At 37.0% G+C, this 22,466-nt stretch overlaps 1 protein-coding gene across 5 annotated transcripts in view; it reads left to right on the plus strand.

Moving 5' to 3' along the window:
- CACNA2D3 (calcium voltage-gated channel auxiliary subunit alpha2delta 3) overlaps nucleotides 1–22,466 on the plus strand; it is a 577,343-nt gene that overhangs the window by 544,175 nt on the left and 10,702 nt on the right. For all 5 annotated transcript variants that reach the window (XM_088134187.1, XM_088134188.1, XM_088134191.1 and 2 more), the window contains one exon: nucleotides 1,556–1,667. In XM_088134187.1, the coding sequence (XP_087990313.1) occupies nucleotides 1,556–1,667 (112 nt within the window). The remainder of the gene's footprint in view (nucleotides 1–1,555; nucleotides 1,668–22,466) is intronic.

Consider the following 22,466-nt stretch of genomic DNA (forward strand, 5'->3'; position numbering starts at 1 on the left):
TACCTCAGTAGATAACAATACTGCATTTGAGTATTCCGTTTATAGCTGGAAGCAGAGCATATAATTATACTTTTCACCTGCTCCCTTTCTTTAATTACTAGGAGGTTGGAAAGTACCCCCTCATCCTGGTCACTAGAAAAGCATCATTTAATGTAGTTGGTGTTTATAGTCAATTGCATGAACTGGCAGTCATAGGAGAGATGGTTACCAGCACAGATCCAAAAAGCTAGAGAGCAAGATGTTTAACCCTATCCTAATGAGATTTATGAAATGAGCAATTAATACACCCTGAATATTTTTTTGGTGGGGGGGATGGGGGTTCCTCAGTATATCTTGCACAACAGAAAGAAAATCTTTGTATTTATTTGTAACCCACTTTTACTTTGAAAACTTAAGTAAAAAAATATATGGTTCTGTTAATCACACTGATCATAGGAATCCCAGATGTTTAAGTTCAATAGTGCTGTGACATCCGGTACTCCTTATCACTATACAAATAGACACAATTAGCAAGCATGGATATATGTTGGTTTTAAAGAATTATCAAATGTACGAACTAAAATACAACTTCAAGATGTAGGGTTTTCTTTTAATTTTTCACCCTGACTTCAGCTGAAAGAAATTTGGATTGGATCCAAACTTAAGTCATGCTTAATATAGACTCACTGCAGTCCATGAACGTTAAGCTGGTTAGCACAAACTTGTACCATTGATTTTCATGTGTCTGCTCTGACAGGGCTGTCATAATTGGTCGCCAGTATTTTAAATAATAGCTAACTAAGTAGGAGCATTGCAACAGATGGTATGTATTTTTTGCCTACCCTAGAGTGTAACTGTCATGTACGCCAGGGAAGAACAGTGATGGTAATAACAATATATTATAAGTAACTGATGATCAAAATCACACAAGTTAAAGCTAATAATATTAAAAATAATTGATTTAAAACCTATCCAAAAAGGTTTAAGATTGGGAGGGGTGGGGTTAAGCAATTAAATACATTTGGTTTTTCAACTCAGCACAGTAAATTGTAAAGTACTGTGGCAAATACAAAGAATGGTATTAATACTGCTCTTGTCAGCTGCACTGGTGCTACCAGACTGAGGAGAGCAACAAGATTGTCATAATTTCCCATGGCTAACTAGGGTTGTTTGAGAAGTAAGAGTGGGAGTAACTATGCAATACCCTTCAGTTCTACCAAGTACCTTTATATTGCTGTAGAGGTATTCACAAATATTAAATTTGCTCATGTACGCAGTTATCACTTGAATCAGCACTCTTTGTATCCTATCTCTTTATCATGGGCAGACTAAAATTAGATTAACTAAGGCCAGTACAACTCATGTACTGTAAGACTATCCTTTAGTAAATTGTATCTTTTTATAAGAGTCTTCTTTAATTATAAAATAAATCTTATGCATTACCAGCATAAATCACAGGGTGGCAGAAGTACTGTAATGATTTCATTGGGTCTCAGGCATTGATATAGCATCTCACGCTGCAGAACTCTGAATGAAGTTATTGCCAAATTCCTTCAGTCTCTTTTATTTTCTTTAGCTCAGCGATTGAAGCAAACCCTAGAGCCATGTGACACTGAATATCCAGCTTTTGTTTCTGAACGCACAATCAAGGAGACCACAGGAAATATTTATTGCGATAACTGCTTCAAGTAAGTACTTAATTCTTTTTCCATGGGATTGGTTGAGAAATTCTGAACTTCTCGACCATCTCACAGACAACTGGCTCTTACTATTATGCTAATCCTATCAGAGTGGATCGTATTTAAACTGTGATACTCATTAATGTAATAGGTAAATCAGGAAAATTGGTGTTACCTCAGTGCTTCCTAGGAGCCTTCCTGTGGTCCTGCCTGTTGCAGCTCCATTATCCGAAGAGTAAACAATGGCAAGTCATACAAACTGAGTCACTGTGAGCTTTTTCTGTTAATTGAAGGGGATTGTTGGTTAGCTGGTCTCATATTCAAACCATGCCGACACAAATTTAGACACAGATGTCTTTGAAAGGAAGATGCAGTCCCAGTCAAGGGGACAGTATATGAGACCCCACTGATCACACAATATCATAAATGGGGGCATACCATCCAAAGCAATTTGATGCATCCCTGTTCCAATGATACAGTAGTATCACAGTATCTGTGGTCAAGGAAATGCCATTTCAAGGCACTAAAAGCTAGTTTAGAAGTGGCAACTTACTGCTACCTCATGTTGGAATGGCCTGGAATCTTGGTTCACCCTTCCTTCCAGTTTTGGTATCCCAGGATAGATACATGCTGGCATGATTAGAAAAAGGAACTGGAATGCAGAATTTCTGGTATGTTACATTAGGAGATGAAGGAACAGATGTTTGGCACCATGGCAAGTGGGAAGGTTTTGAGATGTTTGATGCAATCCTCCTCCCTTTGCACAGTTTCCTCTCAAACTGCTCTTGGATATTAATGCAACAGACACAAATGTTCACAAATCCGTGCACAGAATCACATGGAGCACAGGAGAACAGAAATACTTGCTATTTATTTCCTTTTCTGTTTTGTGAAGAGAGGAAAGGGATCTTTTTAGGTAGGGACACAATGGAACCTGAGGGGAATGGGGTAAATTAATAAGCTAGAAATGATTGGTTGCTAATTCTCTGTGTTTAGCTATTGGCCAAAACAGCAAGGTGATGGTTCTCCATAAGCTCTAAATTCACAAAGTTATAAACATAACCATGTTTATAGCATCTTGATATTTAAATAGACTGCAGATCAATCTCAGATGCATTTTAAACTGGATTGGAAAGCACTGGGATAGGATAGACTGGCTGCCTAAAGACTCTGCAGTAACTCCTTCTAGTTTAGTGAGAAGCAGATGACATTTATTACCTAGTTTCTCCAGCAGTCAATTTTCCAATCTCTTGATAGATAAATTAGCTGCTGATGTAGTTGCCAGATGTAGATACTCCTATCAGATTATTGTTCTTCTAGGTTTCAGAGCTGAACTGTGAATACATGAATCTTTGTGAAACTTTATACATAGATAGATAATTTCTTCACTAGATGATGTTATACATGTCTCAATATCTTCTGTATTACCGGTTTCTGTCTTCCATACTGGCATTACATTTTTGTGCCTGATAAGTTCAGTAACGTTATAACGTTTTAAAATAGGAGCAGGTTAATTGGACTGGCCGCCTTCTCAAAAAAAGAAACTTGGTGAATATTTGAAGTAGTAATAATCAACATACAGAATTTCACACTCTAGCTGAAACAAATTAATTGTTTAAGGTCTGGTGCCAAATTAGGCAGTCCTTTTTCACAAAGTTAAGAATAGTGAAAAACATTTCAAAAGTGATCTCCTCCTTATCATTTAATGCTTCGTGTATGATTATATAAAGAGGCATTGTAATTCAACATGGCCAGCTTCTCCCTATGTGAAATAAAAATGTACCACTGATATTTTCAAAAGTATTTTCAGGTCAGAGGAAGCATACTTGGATGGAAATCAGTAGGAAAAATCAGTTTATTGAAAATTGTGTAGTTTAAAAATAATAAATTTTGATAATTTTCTCAGAAAATCATTTTATATTCCATGGTGGAAAGAAACCCTTACTAGGGGGGTGGTATGCTAATAATATGCTGATCTCAAGGCACCCGTGATTTTTTCACAGCAAGTAATGGTAAACCAAAGAAATAATTTGAATACGTGTTAGAGACTCATGGGAACGCTCTTCATGGTGTAATTTAGTCAATTACTGTCATTTGCAATCAGCAAATGGTGACATAGGGCAGATTCTCAGATATTCTGCTTCTGACAGCACAGTGCTTTTGCACGACTTTGCTGCCTCTTTGTGGGGTAGAAAGTTACTTCCATTAAAAAAAAAAAGAACTCCAAGAACTGTACCCAACAGGCTTCTCTGTAAACATAAAATGTGGGGAATAGTGTTGATGGAGGAGCTTATTCATAAAAGAGATTCCATAAATGGATCCTGAGGAGGTACAGTTACTGTTTGGAACTATACCACATCAGAGAGAACATGTTTAAATTGGCCCTCTGATTCAAATGTCACTTCTCTGTAAGTGTGTCTCGCACAATGTTTTAATAATGTAACCTGAAAGACTTTGCAGATTTCTTTCTGCCTATTCCAGCCTGAAACCTAATCTAAATAGTATAACTGCCGTAGATAAAGGAGGGGAGTGCAGGAGCAAGTCCCTCCCCAACTTCCATGCACTGTGTGGAACCTGTTACATCTGTGTAAGTGCAGTGCTCCTTTTCTGCCATGATCACCAGTTCTGATGGGGTGGAAATAGCCGAGAAAGTACAACACCCACACTGCCTTGTTCTTGGTTACCCAGACTGGGACTGATGGGAACTTGAATTACTGCAAATAGCTGCCCTAGAAAGTGAGGCAAGAAGCTGTCGCTGGCAGAAATTGCAGTGGCCTGACATGTTTACCAGGCAGAAGCAAGCTACCATTTTGGTAGGAGCTGTATTGGCTACTAGAAAGCGAATGGATCCAGTTGAGAGTGCTAGTTATACAGCTCTTTATGGTTTGCATTTTTATTACTTTCTAAACTGTATGCTCCAGATATACGTATCTATCTAATATTGTCAGCTCTATGACGTAGATCAGGTCAGGAAACCAATTCCACAAGAAGGCTAGAATTATACTTCAGTGAGATAGTCCATAGTAACAGAATTTCACGAGTCTTCTTGTGTTTCCTTTCTGTTCCTCTTTCCTCCCATTCAGTCAGGGAGGAGCCAGGCTGAATCTCTTCCTAGCATCATCTCTTTTTCCAAGGCTTAAGGAATGCTTTTGCCCTTCGAAGCCATCTCCACGGGTCTCTACAAATGTATCCTGACTGGGAGGGCTTTCAGTGAGTCCCCACTTTGGAATGTGAAGTGGATGGGGGTCCAAAAGCAGACCTTCTCGGGCACAGAACCTTTTCATAATTTCATTATATTATTAATTAATTAATAATATCATATTATTATAGTATTATTGAGTATTCATAATTATATTATATTATTAATAGCCTCCCCACCCTCGCAGCCAGTGTGGTTCCTTCCCTATTGCCACCCCAGCAGAGTATTAAAACAGTGATTTTCAGTGCAGGGGATGCTAGTTGGCTGAAAGCAGCTGCGAGGGGAACCTGGTTGCCCAGGACTGAGATGATATTTAGGTTACTTACCTTAAAATCTATAGGAACTGGACAGCACAGAGGTTTATCCAAACTGAGGCTCACTAAAGAAGTCCTTTGAGTGTGCATAGATTCTATATAGACATTGAATTTAATTTACATAAATGCCATTATTAACCTTTCACAAGTTCATTTGCCATGTTTACATTGTATGAATGCCACTGTTTTCTGTTCCTGGCTTTAATCTCATGTCAGAAAGCCATGTGTACGAGATATGAAATGACCTCATCTCAACAAGTGTGGTGCAGTTGTAAGATTCTTCATTGTGGAAGTAGACAACACACAATCAAATCCTGGAAATAATTAATCCAGGAGGTGTAACACATGGGTGATGGTTTCTTTCCTCTCTTTCCACTTGATAAAAATGCATTATTTGTACTTCATGAATTGCAGTGTTTACATTATTTTCCAAAATATAGGGGCCTTGAAGAATGTAGGAGCCTAAAAGAAAATACAAATTATGTAGGAATGCCGTTACGGTTATGGTTTGGCAGGCATAATCAATAATTTTTGACATCCTATATCCCACTGATTATGAAATTAATCTTCCATTTAAAAAACAATTCAGAAGAAGTCAGGCTATCTTTTTGAGTATCTGTGCCTGTCAAGAAAATTAGAAAATTGGATATTGTTATAATGCTTTTCACGTTTTCCAGGAAGTGATTATTGACTCATTCATTTCAATTATTCTTTAAAAGATAGAAGTTAGTTTTAAAGATAGAAGTTAGAAGAGCCTATGATAAGTGGAAGAAGAAAATGGTCCTAATCTATCTATGAACTGAAATCCTGAGCAGGTTTACTTAGAAGTAAATTCCAATGAGCTCCATCAAATTTACTGCTTGGTTACAGCATCATTAGTCCACCTGAAACCCCAAATAAGTTTCTCTTCATCTTCATTCAAGTTCACTGGGTTTAACTTCAGGTGAATAACATTTTGCTGCTGTTTAAAATATTTTGGGTTCCTTTCTTAATCTGACTGATGCAAAATGAAGGTTTGTTATTGTTTGTTATGTGCTGTTTTTGGAAGAAAAGAAAACACCTCACCTATGCTGCCTCTTAACTAGCAGCACCCTGTAGTTTAAATAAATACATAACTGATTTAAAAATGGAGGAAGGTAAGAAAAGGAAGGAGCAGATAAGATAATTTTGATCCTTAAATTGGGTAAAAACTCCCAGGATTTGGCATTTTATAGGCCCACCTCACTTCTCAATACAGATGATAAACGGTATTCTAAACTGTTAGCTAACTGATTAAAAGTGATTATAGGTAAAATTATTCATATGGATCAATCTGGCTTTATTCCAAACTGAAATATATCTATGCCAATCAGGAAATTATTAAATATTATACAAATTAGTAAAATTAATAAATTTTCATAAGATATATGTTCTTTAGATATATTTAAAGCCTTTGATTCTCTGGAAATACAATTTTTATTAAATTTAAATTTGGGGCAGGCTTTTGTAAGATGTTTGAACATATTTATGGACCAACTAAAGCTCAGATAAGACTTAACATTTATGATTCAGATCCCATTACGATTTTAAGAGGTACTAAACCGACTTGTCCTTTATCACCTTTACTATTCAACCTAGCTATAGAAGCGCTGGCAATAGATCCAGTAATCAGATTAATGGAATAAAACTGGGAGATAAGACGTATCTTTTAAATCTGTTTGCAGATGATATGATCTTCACTCCTCAAATGCTACTTATTCAGCTAGCTATATTAAGGAGGAGCTAGAGGAATTTACAGAGGTGTCAGGACTCTCAGTTAATTTTCATAAATCACATTTAATGTTTTTCATACACCCCCAAAAACTCAAAAGGAAATTTCCACAGTTCTAGGGATTCCAATAATATATAAATCTTTAAAATATTTAAGCATCACTATTACTAAAAATATTAATAAAATTTTTACAAATAATTATGGAATAAATTAAACAAAGAAATGAAAACTGGGCTTCAAAACATTTCAGTATTTTAGGGCAAATCGCAAGGGTAAAAATGAAAATTCTTGCACAGCTTAACTTTTTATTTCAATGCCTCCCAGTGGTAATTCCAGAACAGGCTTTAAGACATTGGCAAACAAACAAACAAACAAACAAATAAATGGCTTCTGCTTTCATGCACACAATCTGAGAGTAAATAAAAGGATTTTATATAGACCTCAGAAACAGGGAGGCTGGTGTATGCCCAATTTTTTAATATGTGGCACAGTTAGGCTGTATGATTCCATTTATTATTGAAGACTCTTCTAAACAATTGATTTAAATTGAAACTATGTTAGAGCCAGTTAAGTTTATAAATCAATTTTTTTTCACCCAAAATATTTTTCTAGAATAAAATAGATTGAAAATGTTTTTACTAAAACAGCACTTCAAATTTGGAAGAGTAAATACACAGCTTTGATAAAGGATACTTCCCTTTTAACTCCTCTAATAACCTATATTGACCAGGATAATTATTATGGTTTGGGTAAAATGAAATCTTTGAAAGAATATAATCTTTGTGTAGCCTAAAAGATTTTTATGGCAATAGTGAACCTTTCAATAAAGATCAGATTGAGCAACGAATACCATGGCTCTTTTGGTATCAACTCAAATCTCTTTCAGGTAACAGAAATATTAGAGCTTCAGCAACATGGTCCTGTACCAACTTCAGGAATTTAATACTTTGTTATTTAGAACAACCAAAAGAAACAATTTCAGAAATGTATAGGTTATTACTGCAGTCAGAAATAGGAGATCCACCATATCGTTTAAAGGAATCTTGGGATACTAATCTTGGTAATCCCATTCAGGAGATAAATTGGCAGAAGTTATGAAACCGGGCAGATTTACTTCAATGCAAGAAATGCAGTGGAAGATTATACATCATTGGTGCTTCAGTCCTGTCAGATTGGCACAAATATATCAAAATTATTCTTCCAAATATTGGAGAGGCTGTCAAAAAAAAGGGGTCATTCTTTCATTTGTGGTGGTCTTGTGATAAAGTTATATCCTTTTGGCAAAAAATCTTTGGGGAGATAAGTGCTATCACTAATCAAAGAATTGAAAGTTCCCCAGAGCTAGGCTTACTACATTTATTTACAGGGCCAAACCATAAGCTTAAAAATAAAGAACTTATTATTTATTTAATCTTAGCAGCCAAAATAATAATTATGCAACATTGGACAACTCTAGATAATATAACAATTGAGTTGTGGATTAACAAAGCCTCTTCAATTGCTACATTAGAAAAAATCACAGACAAAGTTAAATTAATGAGACATCAGAGGCAGGAACCACAATTGTATCAAATCTGGATGGATTTTATGGTTTATCTCAATAGCAATAGACTATAATCTGGTATACTTTATATACAGTATATGGCAAATGTTCATATGTACAGTACCTGTCTCTTTATTCTTATTGCAGAAGATCTCTTTTGTATTTTCTATATATTTTTTCCTTTTTTCATTTTTTTTCCTGTATGTATTTTGGATTTAATGTAGTTATCTGATAGTGTTTGTTAAAATTTAATAAAAATATATTTTAAAAAACTATGTGAGAGGTTTGAAGTTAATTGTGAAATATTTTGCATGTACAATCCAGCAAGAATGGTTTGATTTACAAGACCTTAAATCTCTGGACCAAATTTTGTATTGTGCTGGCTGACTTTTTTGGAAGGAAATGGCTGTTGCCTTTAGAGATAAGATTTGACTTTGTATGGTTCATCTCAGGCCCCTGATTATCTATGCTTTTTACAAGTTCAGGGTCCTTCAAAGGATTTGGGTTTCGTATTTTAAAATAATTCAGCTTTAGTATTACAGAGTATTCCAATATTCTGACAGTCTGTTTATGTTTATAGGGTATGTACAGGTAATACAAATTTCATAAAAAATAAAAATTCAACACCTTATCATTTAAATCATCTATTATCAGAGCAACTTATTTCTTTCAAAAGATCATTAGCTGTTTTTTAGATGACGGCTGCCATCCTAAGTACACTAATTATTAGGAGCAAGTCTTACTGATCACATGAAGACTTACATTTGAGTAAAGATGCATTTGCAAAATAGATTATTTATTTATTTATTTGTCAAAATGATAAGGCCACCAACTCATGATGACTCTGGGTGGCATAGCAGTTAAAAACAGAACCCAGTGCTGTACAATAAAACAAATAAAAGAAGACTACAACCAGGAAACCAATAGACCCAACACAATGTTGATCTTATTGAGGTGGACAGGTATCCCATGTAATCCAGAGCTGCTCTTCAAGGTCAAAGTCTTTGCCCTTGAAGTTGGGCTCTGGATTATATGCCAAGTCTTCAAAGCTCATTTGAGGCACAGCAGGATGGGGGCTACTCAAACCTCCAGGGGATACTATTCCAAGGGGAGGTATCATGATAAAGAATAGCATTGCTTTAAAGATGGGACCCAGAGCGTGCGCTCTGTTAAACTTACAGGATGGACAGAAACAATGGTAGAGAGGTAGTCCCTCAGATAGCCAGATTGTATGCCATGAAGGATCTTAGAGGTAACAATCAGCACCTTGAAGCTTACTGGTAACTTCTAACCAGTGCAGCTCATGTAACAGAAATGTTACAAGGGTATACAGAAACAAAGTGATAACTGCCTGTGCCACCACATTCTGGACCAGCTGCATCTGCCAGGTGGTCTTCAAGGACAGCCTCATGTTGAACATTCTGCAACAGTCCACAGGAGAGGTGATAAAAGCATGAGTAGAAACTCCTGAGCTGGTCCAGACTTGATACCACGTGAGGGCAAGTTAAAGTCTTCAAGACCCATTTGTCTCAGAGGTCCTCTCCCAGCCATCAGTCCCCCTGTTCCCCATAGTCAGCCATACCTTTTCCAGGTCCCAGGTACATCTAATCAATCAGTCACCCAACAGTCAATCATATATGCATTAACCAGCAGTACCCTCCAATCTGCATCTGCATATTGCATTCAGAAACTACAGGACACAGGTTGGTAGGCTTTCCAGCCTTACAACCACTCCCCCCCCCCCCATACACAAAGACCTTAAGGCTAAGCTCACATACACAAAGACCTTAAGGCTAATGGTCACTCATCCCTTGATCACTTCCTGTATGGATTACTACAATGCGCTCCACATGGGGCTGCCCTTGAAGACCACTTATAAATTGCATCTGTTCCAGAATGCAGCCGTCTGTGCAGTGTTGGTTCACTCATATTATATCCCTATTGTGCAAGCTGCACTGGCTCCCAGTTTCCTTCTGTGTACAATTCAAGAGGCCAGTTATCATCTTTAAAGCCCCACATGGCACGGGGCCAGGTTATTTGTGGGACAGCCTCTCCCTGAGGGTATCTGCGCATCCCACAGAGCAGATAGGGTAGGCATGCTCCAGATGCCTTTCCTTAAACACTACCACCTTGCAGGTCTTGGGAAGTGTGCCTTTTCCATTGCAGTCCCTGACCTATGGAACACCATCCTCCTTGAGATCCAACAGACCCCCATCCTTTTAACCTTCCAGAGAGCATTTTAAAATCTGGGTCTGCCCCCAAGCATCAGGGTGGGGTGAGGTCAGAGCAGAATGAGAATGTTGTGGGCTGCATCAAGGAAGTGTGGTTGTGGCACCAGGTTTTTCTGTTCTTGGTTTTATAGTTTCTTTTGCCTTTATTGTTGTATACATTATTTCATTCTTGGGTTGTAAGCCACCCAGAGTTTGGTTTTAAGATGGGCAGCTATATAAATGTTTTTTTTTTAAATAAATACATTCAACATTTCTCTCGCTAGTCCCCCAGCCCCTTGGGCTAGCAGCTGCCACAATACTTACTCAATCCCCTACCCCTAAAGTAGGGCAAGGCAGGCACTGGCAGTCCAGCAGGCAGACCTCCAGAAAGGCGAATCTGGTAGCCAGCCAGTGGATAATCCTCCAACCTAAACTGGGCAGGCTGGAAGCACTGTCAAGATAGTACTAGAAAATATTCCTATAGCTTCTGTTTTCTTAGAGTATACTTACAATTTCTAGTGTCAAGCTTATAGTAACATGGCATCTTAGTGTCAACAAGACATTTTCTTTGTCATTTCTTCATCTGAAATTCCCTCATGAGTTGTCAGACCTGTAGATATCTATCTGATTATGCTTGGATCTTTCTTTGATCAGCTGAGTCTGGATGGTTTCATAAAAACTAGGACTTAAATGAGCTTTGCAGATCAAAGACAGCAAAATGTTCTTGAATGTATTTGTTCTTAATGTACAAATAAGAATTTGAAATTTGACAGATTCTTTAAAGGAACATTGTATGAATTTCAAAAACATCCCCTCTGTAATTTTCAGGAGGAGGAGGGGAGTTTTTCCCCCCCTTACTAATCATAGATGTTTCTATCATATAATAATTCTTGTCAAAACCATGTCAGTCCTCGAAGTTCCATCATATTTGTCCCTATAATTTGAACAAGATACTTTGTATTAACATTTGTCCAACTCACCTATTGGTACCCAGTGTAAGTTTTTTTTAAAACAATGTAGAAGTATTAATTTTTAGTAATTATGCAAAATACTTTGGTGTTCACTTAACTTCACATCAATATAATGGGCAATTGTAGCTAATCAAGTCATATGCTGTCAGCTTTTCGTTAAAAATGAGTGATCAGGGTGAGCAAACAGATGTTGAGAGGAGAATTGGAAGGGGTTTGAGGACATCAACAAGGAGTTGACTGATTAGTGCAGCTGATTGCTTTTTGACTGCTGCTAATTGTTCCTGAGGGCTGTTGACTGCCCATTGTTTGTGAATTACTTCTTGCTTAGCTAGTTGAGGCAGCTTCAGGTGAATTATAAGGAAGCCAAAATTCAGTGAGTAAGCTGGATGTTTGGTGGAGGAGGTCAGTGGTTAGTTGTTTCTCCTCTTCCTCTTCCTCCTTGGAGATGGAGAGAACTAGTCTTGTGGCTATAGATTGTTCAATGTTTGTTTTCCTCTGAAGACAGCAAGAACTACACATGTTGCAAGTACAAGCAGGTTGCCCTCCTGGAAGAGAAAAGGAAAAGGCTAGAGGTAAACCTGTCTACACTCCAGCTTATCAGTGGAGATAAGGAAATCTTGGATTGAATATAGGAAGGGACAACAGTACCAAGAAGTCTTCCAGGATGAACAGATGGAGGAATGTGTCACAAAAGGACCAAGCCTGTCAAGAAGAGCCATTTTCCTCTGAAGCCCCAAACAGATGAAGTACCTCTCTGTAGGTAATGTTTCTGGACCCCTGGACAAAGAAAGGATGCCACAAGCCTCACAGACTGAGGAGAAGACTATCCAGGCTCTGTGGAAAGAACAATTCCAATTCCTCTGCTCAGAAGGGAAAGCCATGGTTGGTAGTGATTCCCTACTAAAATGGACTGATGCAATAATCTGTTGAACTGATCCTTTGCCAAGAGAAACGTGGTCTCTTCCTGTGGGTTACATTCAGGATTCTATGGAAAGACTTCCAAACTCTTGGAAGTAAATTATTTGGATGAGATGTTAGAAAATATGATAGTCATATTTGTGAACAACACAAAGCTAAGGGAGTAGCAAAGTCCTTCATTTGGTAAGGAACATTCAAAGGCATGAGTATAGGATGGAGGAGACCATAATAGAAGGTAGGACATGGAAACAGGATCTGAAACTCTTATTAGATCACAAGCTGAAGATGGGCCAAAGTTGTAATGCAGATGGGGAAAAAAAAAAAGCAAATGAAGTTCTAGGCTGCATCAATAAAAATAAAGTGTCAAAATCAAGAGGTACCTTTTTTCCTCCCTATTCTGCATTGGTCAGACCACACTTAGAATATCACATCCAGTTCTGGGCACCTCATTTTAGGAAGGACATTGACAAAGTGGAGCATGCTCTTGAATTGCACCCAAAGTCAACTGTTAACTAATGGAGCTTGCAAAGCAGTGATGACACATGAATGTAACACAAGACACCCATTAACTGCTCACACCGCTGCGTTTTGGAGCAGCTGTAGCTTATGGATGGTCTTCAAAGTAGCCACATGTAGAGTGCATTGCAATAGTCCAGTTGTGAGGTAACTAAGGTATAAGTGACCATCTGAAGAGCCTCCCAGTTAAGGAAGGGGTACAACTGACACACATGGTGTACCTGTGCAAAGCAGTAGCTGCAAATCCAGCTGCAAGACCTCTTCAAGCTGCAAGTCCAGGAGGACCCCCAAATTGTACTCTAGTCTTGAATGGGGAAGTGCAACCCCATCCAAGACCATCTCAACACTATGGGGCACAAGCCATTCAGTCTAGCAGATATTAAACAGGAGGCGTGAGAGAACACCCCACAGGTGAGGGGCAGAAGGCATGATCTTTGGTCCACTGTCACCGACTGAATCCAATTGCCGAGGAAGAAGGTGAAGCACTGCAACCCAGTGTAGTGAGGAAGAATACCATGGTTGATGGTATTGACAGCTGCTGAGAGATCAAAGAGAACAATGATGGATGCACCACCCCATCCCAGTTCTGCCAAAGGTCATCAGCAAACACAACCAATGCTATCTCAGTAGTGTACCCTAGCCTGTACCTGACTGAAAAGGGTCTAGTTGGCTTAGGAGATATCCAGGGTCCCTCCCAAGCTTAGCATTGTATGATCTAATCCATTACATAATCTCAGGTGGCTGGAGTGGCCTGCAGGACACACTGTTGCTGTAAAACAGGGCACTAATCTCCAGCATCTTCATTTCCAAGAGTAGCATCACATAGGCCTTATATGTAATCTTGGAAAATAAAAATGACAAATAGCTATGGCCCAATACTTTGCTGAAAATGTGCCCATCTATCCAGAAAAAAGGGAAACATTGATTATGAAGATAGGAAGCTTTTGCACCAGTTTGTTTTCTGTTAAAGGGATATCTTATGACTAACCATAATAGCCATTTTGAGGATGTGCCTACAGTGTATTTCTAAATTTCTAAATGTGCCCATCAGCTCCAAAAGATCCTTTATAGAGACGGGATTGAGTACGCTCTGTTTTGAACTGGACTCAAGTCCATATGAATTTGGGTCCATCTGACTTGTGACCACCATTCTACACTTTTCCTGGCACCCCTCACCATCCCACAAACATTCAGTTTAGCCTTACAGACATCAGTCAGTGGAGCCAGGAAATAAACTAGTATTAATCAGGAACCATAAAAAGTTATAAATCCTATTAACTCTAGCAGAGAATGGGAGTGTTGGTGAGTATATGCCCAAGGAAGGTTTTGACCCATTAAAGAAGAGACCTAAGTTGCTTCTTTATTTCTGGTGACTCCTTTCAAAATCAGTTCCCCCTAAATGTCACAAGGAGCTTCCTGCTTAGCAAGAAAAACTAATTGCCAGGGAATTCTGTAGAAAATTCCCTCTACATTTTATTTCCTGAGCTCTTCTGGAAACAGATTAGAAAAATCTGACAAATTTTTCCAAGACTCACTTGGAAAAAGTAGATAATTTCTGAACCAAATACAAGGGAGCTCACCCATGACTAGTCCTGTTTCTCCCCATCCACAATCTGTGACTAACTATATTCCTTCCTGAAAAATACTACTAAAATGGAATTGCTGGAAAGTCCAACGTTTCCATTTGTAGCACACCACAGAAAAGGTTTAAGCTAAAGATTATAGTTTACATAGGGAGGAGATCATTTTTAAACACAAGGCGACTTTTATTGTCATAATATTTTCAGCTAAGTTGTTAGAAATATATGGGAGGAATTATTTGGATTAAGAAAACCGATTACAATTGGAGTACATTTCAGCCAAAGTTAGGAAGTCAAATGTTATTGTGAATCAGCCCTTATTTAGGCAAGGATTTAAACCGGGTAATAAATCTTTTCATCTATTAGCAATGTTGAATTGATGAAATGCAAGAACACATAATTTTACAGCTTTTGCAATAATAACAGTGCTGCGTGGCAAAGAGTGTGAAGTTTCAGTAAGTATGTAATAGACTTTCAACAGTGAAAAACATTTTTAAAAAACTCACAAAACTTTAATTTTGAAAAACAATCTGGCCTGGTTAATTTGGGTGTGAAAACCTAGTTGTTTCCAGATTTGTTAAAGTTCTATTTTTTAAAAATCTATAATTACATTTTTATAACTTTTGTAAGAGTTTTATGGAAAAATCCTAACAGTAGATAAAAAAACTGTGCTAGTGTCAGTGCGTGGGGAAGTATGAGCTGTTTTCGATCTATATCCAGATCCATATTTTTTTTTCAAGGAAAGGATAGGATACTACATCTTCCCTGGACTGACATAGCTAATTTGTTCCCAGTGAATGCAGTGGAAAAAATAAAAATAGCAAACTCTCACTGTATTGCCCAGCAGTAGAAAACTAGGGTAATTTTGCTTACATAGCCAGTACAGTACGTAGTACAATATTGACTTTGTATTCTAAGATATTTTCTTTTTTTAATTAGGCATTACTCAGAAATCCGAGCTCAAATATTCCATTTTCTTTTGCAAAAGGCAGTTTAGCTGGGATAAGTTTTGATAAGTAATTAGTTTTGATCATGTACTATACTTCTGCTGCTCTGTGAATTGAGGAAAGACTCATGTATTCCTCTGCTAAATAGATTGAAAGGATTTTTACAATGAAATGGTATTTTGTAATGCATATTAGATGATCAGCAGCACCTTGCTAGTAAAATATGAGAAAAATATTAAAATTGGCCAGTACAGAGAAATTGTAAGAGTAATAGCCCAATTCCAAAGCATTTTCAGTTTCCTTTCTGGTCAAGAGAAGAACAGTAACAACTCAATGGTCACCAGGAGAGAATTCAGTAATTATTTTTCACAGATGCCACTTGAAATTCAAATGGGAAACCTTCATATTAAATATACAACATTAGACATTCTTTTGATTTTGAGGCCAGTTATACAATTCACTAAAAAGAATCCCAAAGATCACTATTATTCCCATAGAAACTCCACAATATTCTTTTCTGCATAGCCTCACAGCAGTTTCATCACAATTAGTTTCATCATTTTTATTTTTAAATTCATTCACTCTTCTGGAGACTCCTTGTTTATCCCAGTTTACTCACTTCCAAAACATTTTTAAATGTCCATAAAAATTACTTTGTATTATCTTTGCCTTAATCATTCCTTATTCTCTTTCACTACATTCTTTGCAACTATCTTTTTCTTTGTATACATATCATACAGTGTCATTCTCTTATTCTCATTTTTTTGCTGCAATCTTTTCCTCACATGCATTTCCTTCTTATCCACAGCCACTTTCACTTCAGCATTGCACCAAGCATACTTTGGTGCCACTATGTAACATAATTATCTTCTCTCTCTTCTAAGCAGCTTCCATATCCTCTTTTATTACACTGACTTTCTGTTGGGAGATTATTTTATTTACTAATCATTGTTAATACAGGATTTGTATTTTCTCTTCCTGCAATCCTGCTTTTATACTTGTTGCTGTCACTTCTTTTCTTCTATCTCCATTTTTCTCCAAGATCTACCCATGATATTATCAAATAATGGTCTGTCTCATAATCAGATCCACTCATCAACCTTGTATCCTTCAATAATTTTCTCAAACTTTCATCAAATCAATCATGCCTTTAGAGTTATTTGTGCTATTGCCATGTGAATGTATGAACAGACTTAGCTTAAATCATATATTCAAATCAGCAGACCACTTTCTAAGCAGATACTCTCTACAAAAATCACCATTCTCTTCCATTCTTGGGTCTCCAAATGTCATGTTCCCACCCATCCATTAATGTCACTTAACAAAATTTTCCTCCCCACCCCAAACCCCTGTTACATTCATTCAGAAAATTACACAATTTTCCTTCAAACTCACTCTGATTCTTCCTTTATCACTATTGACTGGATCATAGTATCACCAAACTATTTGTTCCTACTTTCATATTCACTGACATTCATGTGAGCCCTTTAATTCATAATTAAATCTACAGCTTCAGTTCCCTGCAGGTATTCATCAACTCGACTCCGCAAGATCACAACACCCTCATTCATATGTGTATGTATATGTATGTATATTTTTATTAAAGAATTTTGATGATAAAAGTAAAATCTAATACAAACTAAACTTAAAGAAAGAAAACAGAATAGAGAGGAGGAGGAAAAAGAAAGGGAAAAAAAGTAAGAACATAAAGAAAGCAAAAGAAATGTTTGAAGAAGTGACTTCTAACCTTCATCACAACAAATGTAAACAAATTTAATAACACTTCACCCTCTCTAAAATTGCAGACATTTATCTCTTCATCCCATATCCCATCTCTTATCTATAAACAAATCCATAAAGCATCATCTTTTCAGTTCTGATGTTGGCAGAAAATCCATAAAGGTTAACCAGAAGTATCAACATATCTTATTTTAACCTTGATCAAATAAACCAACTTTATATTCATTTCTTTTACTTCTAACAGTCTTAATCTTTACTTCATTCAAATATTATCATAGGATTTGATTGTTTTTCATTTCTTCTTTGTCTCATTGCACAGAGTTCTTCAAGGCTTTAACAAGCCTCTTTTGTAAATCCAGTAGAAAAAAATTATCCAGGTCACTCTCTTGGTTTGGGAAATTTGTATTTCCCTTTTAAATTCTAAAACCTCAGCCAATTTCTTTTGTAGATCTAGTGAAACATCCTTTTCTAAATTATTCTCTTGGCCTGTCGGTTGTAAATCCACTTTCGATACCATCTCTATCTTGTCAGATAAAATTTGTTCTACATCTGACATTTCTTTAATAACATCTTTTGGACATAGTCTATCCATAGATGTAGACATCATTACTGACATTGTTGATATTGTGGCTACTATTTTATGATTCCATTCTTCAAAGATTTCCTTCAATATTTTTATTGTTAGAACATTTTGCCACCATCTTGCAGACCTGTATATCTTTCTTCTACCTATAATCTTTAGACCCCTCTAGTGTTCAGTTTTTGAAATCATGAATTTTTTTTATCTGTTATGTCTTGTAAAACTCAAAACAGGATCTATTTCCCATGAGAAGCTATTTGTTTCTTCATAATTAATTCCAAAATCTTATTGTAAAAGTTTCAATATTCCAATTTTATCTGGACCCTTAGTTCAATTATAACTTTTAAGATCAAACCATATTTAGCTTTTGGCTGTTTATTTTAGATGATATTATTATTATTATTATTATTATTATTATTATTATTATTAAGTTCATTCAGGATTAAAGGCAGACTCACCTGGCATTTAGAAACTTGTCATTCCAAAGGACTCTCATAGCTTGGAAGTAATTAATGAGCAATTTCCAAAAGTGCTTAGAAAGTAAGGTTTGCAAACTTCGTGTCAATAGAAGAGAATCTGTGTAGCTCAGGATTGAATTTGGGGTTCTCTGAGCTTGGTTGTTTTCTTGCAGATGTTTCATTACCAACTAGGTAGCATCTTCAGTGCTAGAAGGGAGTGGGGTTTGCTCTCTGTTTACATACAGTAACTTGCCCTGTCAGTGTTGGGGGGAGTTGTTTTTTCTTTGGTAGTTCCTAGGTTAGGCTGTTGTTTACTGCTTGATTGTCTGAGTTGGTAGTTCCTTGATTAGGCTTTGTTTACTGCTTGATTGTTTGTCTGGTGTTAATCCTGGTGTTAATCCCTGCTCATCTGGGAATTGATTGTTGGCAAGGAGGTGTTCTGGTCTTTTTGTTTCCTTTTTATTGTCTCTTTTGAATGGTGCATAAATGTTGTTTATCTCTATGTGCCTGTTGATAGCTGACTTTGTCTGAATACCAAGCTTCCAGGAATTCCCTTGCATTTTGGGATTTAGCTTGGTCTAAGATGCTGACAGTTTCCCAGTTGAAACTATGGTTGAGTCTGTCCATGTGTTGTGAGATTAAGGAGTTTTCACTGTGTATTCTGACTGCTTGTTGGTGTTCATGGATGCGCTCTGCTAGCCTTCTGCCTGTCTGTCCTACGCAGTGGCTGTTACAGTCCTTATACTGTATGCTGTAGATGACTCCTGTTTTTTCTTCTTTCTTAGTGTCCTTTAAAAGTCTCCACCATGTTTGTGGAGATGGTTAATCCCGTCATCTCCCAGTGCTCAAACCCACAGAAAACCACTGTCCTACGGTCTCCTTGTAGGGAGCAGCTATCCAGAGCAGATGTGGACATACTCTTTGTCTACTCACCAGTTCCTTGGTCTTTGCCATGGTTGTTGGCTCTGCTTTTGCAGAGCCATCTTCAGTTTGCCATACCTCCCCTTGAAGTCCATCACACCACCCTCATTCAGATCTATTATCTTTCTATTAGCTTCACAGATAGACAGCATAATATCTTTTTTTACACATTAATTCATATTTTTTCCCAATTATTTTTCTTCCAGGTCACAATCTTCCATATCCCATGGTTGTCACCAGATGGCCCCATAGTTACTGTTCTCTGCTACCTTTCATCATAGCTTTGGTTAATCAAGGCTTTCACATAGCACTTTTAGTAAGTTAGAGAAAATATAGATGTAATATATATTTATTTTAGTGAAGCATTTGAGAAAGCATCTTCTGATATGCTGATTAGCAAGCTAGTTAAATATGGCTTGATGACATGGCAATTAAGCAGATACATAGGTGTCCCACAAAATTGTACTCATCAATGGTTCCATATCAAATTGGACAGAAGTATTGGAATAGAAAGCTTCAGTTTTGGGTCTTTTACTTTTCAAAGTTTTTATAATGAATTAATGAAGAAAGCTTATGAAATTTCCAGGTGGCGCAAAATTGGGTGGGATAGCTAATATGCTATAAGACAGAAATAGCATTCATGATGATTTCTATAGATTAGGTAAATGAACCAAGAATAATAGGATGAAATTTATGGAGACTAATCCAGTTACTCACTTAGAAGACAAAAAATCTATTGAACAGGTATAGACTGGGGAACACTTGGCTTATAATGTGAAACATTTATTGGAAGAGTAGTGGATTGCAAACTGAGAGTAAGCCAGTGGTATAATCCAACTGAAAAATGTCCAGATGCAAATTTAGGCTGCATCAAGCAGAAGTATAATCTCCCGTCATAGGAAGAAATAGTTCTAGTCTCTTCTGCTTTGGCCAGACCATACCTTGAGTATTGGGTCTAGTTATGGACACTGCACTTGAGCAAGTATTTAGAGAAATTGGAATAGATTCAAATAAGGTCAGTAAAGATGGACTAAGCCCAAGGAGGGGAATTGAAGGAACTGAGTATGTTTATGGAATTGATACCATTCTTCAACTGTTTGAAACAATATCACATAGAAGAAGGTGAAGATTTCTTCTCTCTCATTCCATCCTGCAGGACATGGAATAATGAATTTAAGTTACAGGAAGGCAGATTCCAACTGAATGTTAGAAAAAACTGCCTGACAGTGGAACCAATTACCCAGAGAGGTAGGGGTTTTCCTCTTCATTAGATGTATTCAAGTAGAGGCTAGACAACCATTTCGTGGGCACGTTTTCACTTGGATTCCTGTACTGAGCCCCTTCCAACTCTATGATTATGTAATTATTATTGATCTGTTCAATTCCAATTCCAGTCCCTGGTTAGCCGATAATGATCAGACTGGAAATAGCCTCTTCTTTCCCAGTTAAAACAAACAAATTCAGTGATCATGCTCAGCAAAGCTGTGCAAGCTGGCTAAAAATGTGCTTCCACTGCCTATTTCACACAAGAATTGGCCATAAGATGTATCTTTTCACTGATTTATGCTGAACTTTAGCTACTGTCATTAATTAATATCTTTTGTTTTTAATTGCTTAAAACTGATCCATTCTCTGTTTCATCTGTTGTTAAAAAATAGCCTAGCAATGCAGATGTAACTTTCAATCACTTTTTTAAAATGTGAATTAGAAATCTAGCCAGAAGTCTGGAAAACACATTAGGAGGGTTGGAAACCAAAACAACAGATATCTGCATGTTGAACAGTTGAAGTTTGTTCCACTCCATTAGGGTTTGGGTTTTGCAACTGATAATTATGTGAGTAACAGATATTTGAATAGAGACTGTACATCATTTTCCAGTTATGATATCCACTTATGAATTGTGGATATGTGTGTGTGCATTTTGTTTTGTGACTTAAACCAACAAGAAGAAAAATCAAAATGAGACAGCTGTGAGATGAAATCTCAGCATAACCACTAAAAATACAAGTGAAAATAGAATGCTTAAGGTTAACTACCCATCTAGGTTATACTAGGGAAGGACTTATTTCAACAGGTGCTAAATATCTATGCCACCGAAGAAATACATGACCCCTGCAGTTGCTCAGCCACTATAGCCATGATTCCAAAAACTACTTTGGGTTATCTGAGGGTTTAGGCTCATGTCTTGGAGTTGTTTTACAAACTTTTGTTTTGCAGCAGCAAACTCCTTCCTCCCTTACAGCAATATGATGCTATAAATTGCTTTTGAAACACATATTCTTGAAGGTGCCTATCAGGTGTAAGAACCCAGAAAACTGAGCAAATTTACAGAACATCTGTCACACTCTTCTTCATTATTGCACAACAGACAATACATCCATTTATGTTATAACAATTGTTGCCAAATATTATAGAAATCTTTGTCCCTTTTTTTGCCTGGTGACATCGTTTCTCTTATTTTGAGTTCCTTAAATGAAAACTACAATGGCCTTGGTTCATCTCCAGTTACTGTTTCTCAAGGACTCCTTGTTCTTGTTTAGAATTGCTTGGTAAAAGGTAAAAAAAATCCTGTGGACAGACTCCCCTTTTTTCTAAGGTGGTGCAGGTGGTTACTAGAGATAGGGCATTCTCTACCACAGCACCCTGGTGAAATACTCAAGTGGATCATTTTTCCAGTGCAGTCAGAAGTTTCTAGCAAGATTTTCCATTCACTGAAATTTTTCTGTTTCTGGGACTTCTTAAAATTTATTTTCTGTGATGACATTATGTGAAGACCTAGCTCTCTGGAGAAGGCTGTAATGCTGGAAGAGGTGGAAGCAAAGAGAAGAAGAGGACAACCATCAGCAAGGTGGATGGCCTAAGTTACAGTGCTGATGGGTGCAATGTTGGAAGACCTGAAAGACCAGGTTAGGGGCAGATCATCATGGAGAAAATCTATTTGATCACTAAGAGTCAACAATGACTTAATGGCATGTAATCAATCAATTGTGGTGATATTTTATGTTGTATCATCATAAGTTTTCTGGATAATTGCTTATCCTTCAATTAGTAGGACGTATGAAACTAAAGTTCAAATTCCACTCCAACCATATCGGTCAGCTTTTTCTCCAGGATTTTGTGAGGATAAATTGAAAGATAATATGTATGTTACCTTAGCTCCT

Source organism: Python bivittatus, unplaced genomic scaffold (genome assembly GCF_059951505.1).
Source record: "Python bivittatus isolate LINGU-HERP-01145 unplaced genomic scaffold, Pbiv_v1 ctg000080_np1212, whole genome shotgun sequence".
In the NCBI taxonomy this organism is placed as follows: domain Eukaryota; kingdom Metazoa; phylum Chordata; class Lepidosauria; order Squamata; family Pythonidae; genus Python; species Python bivittatus.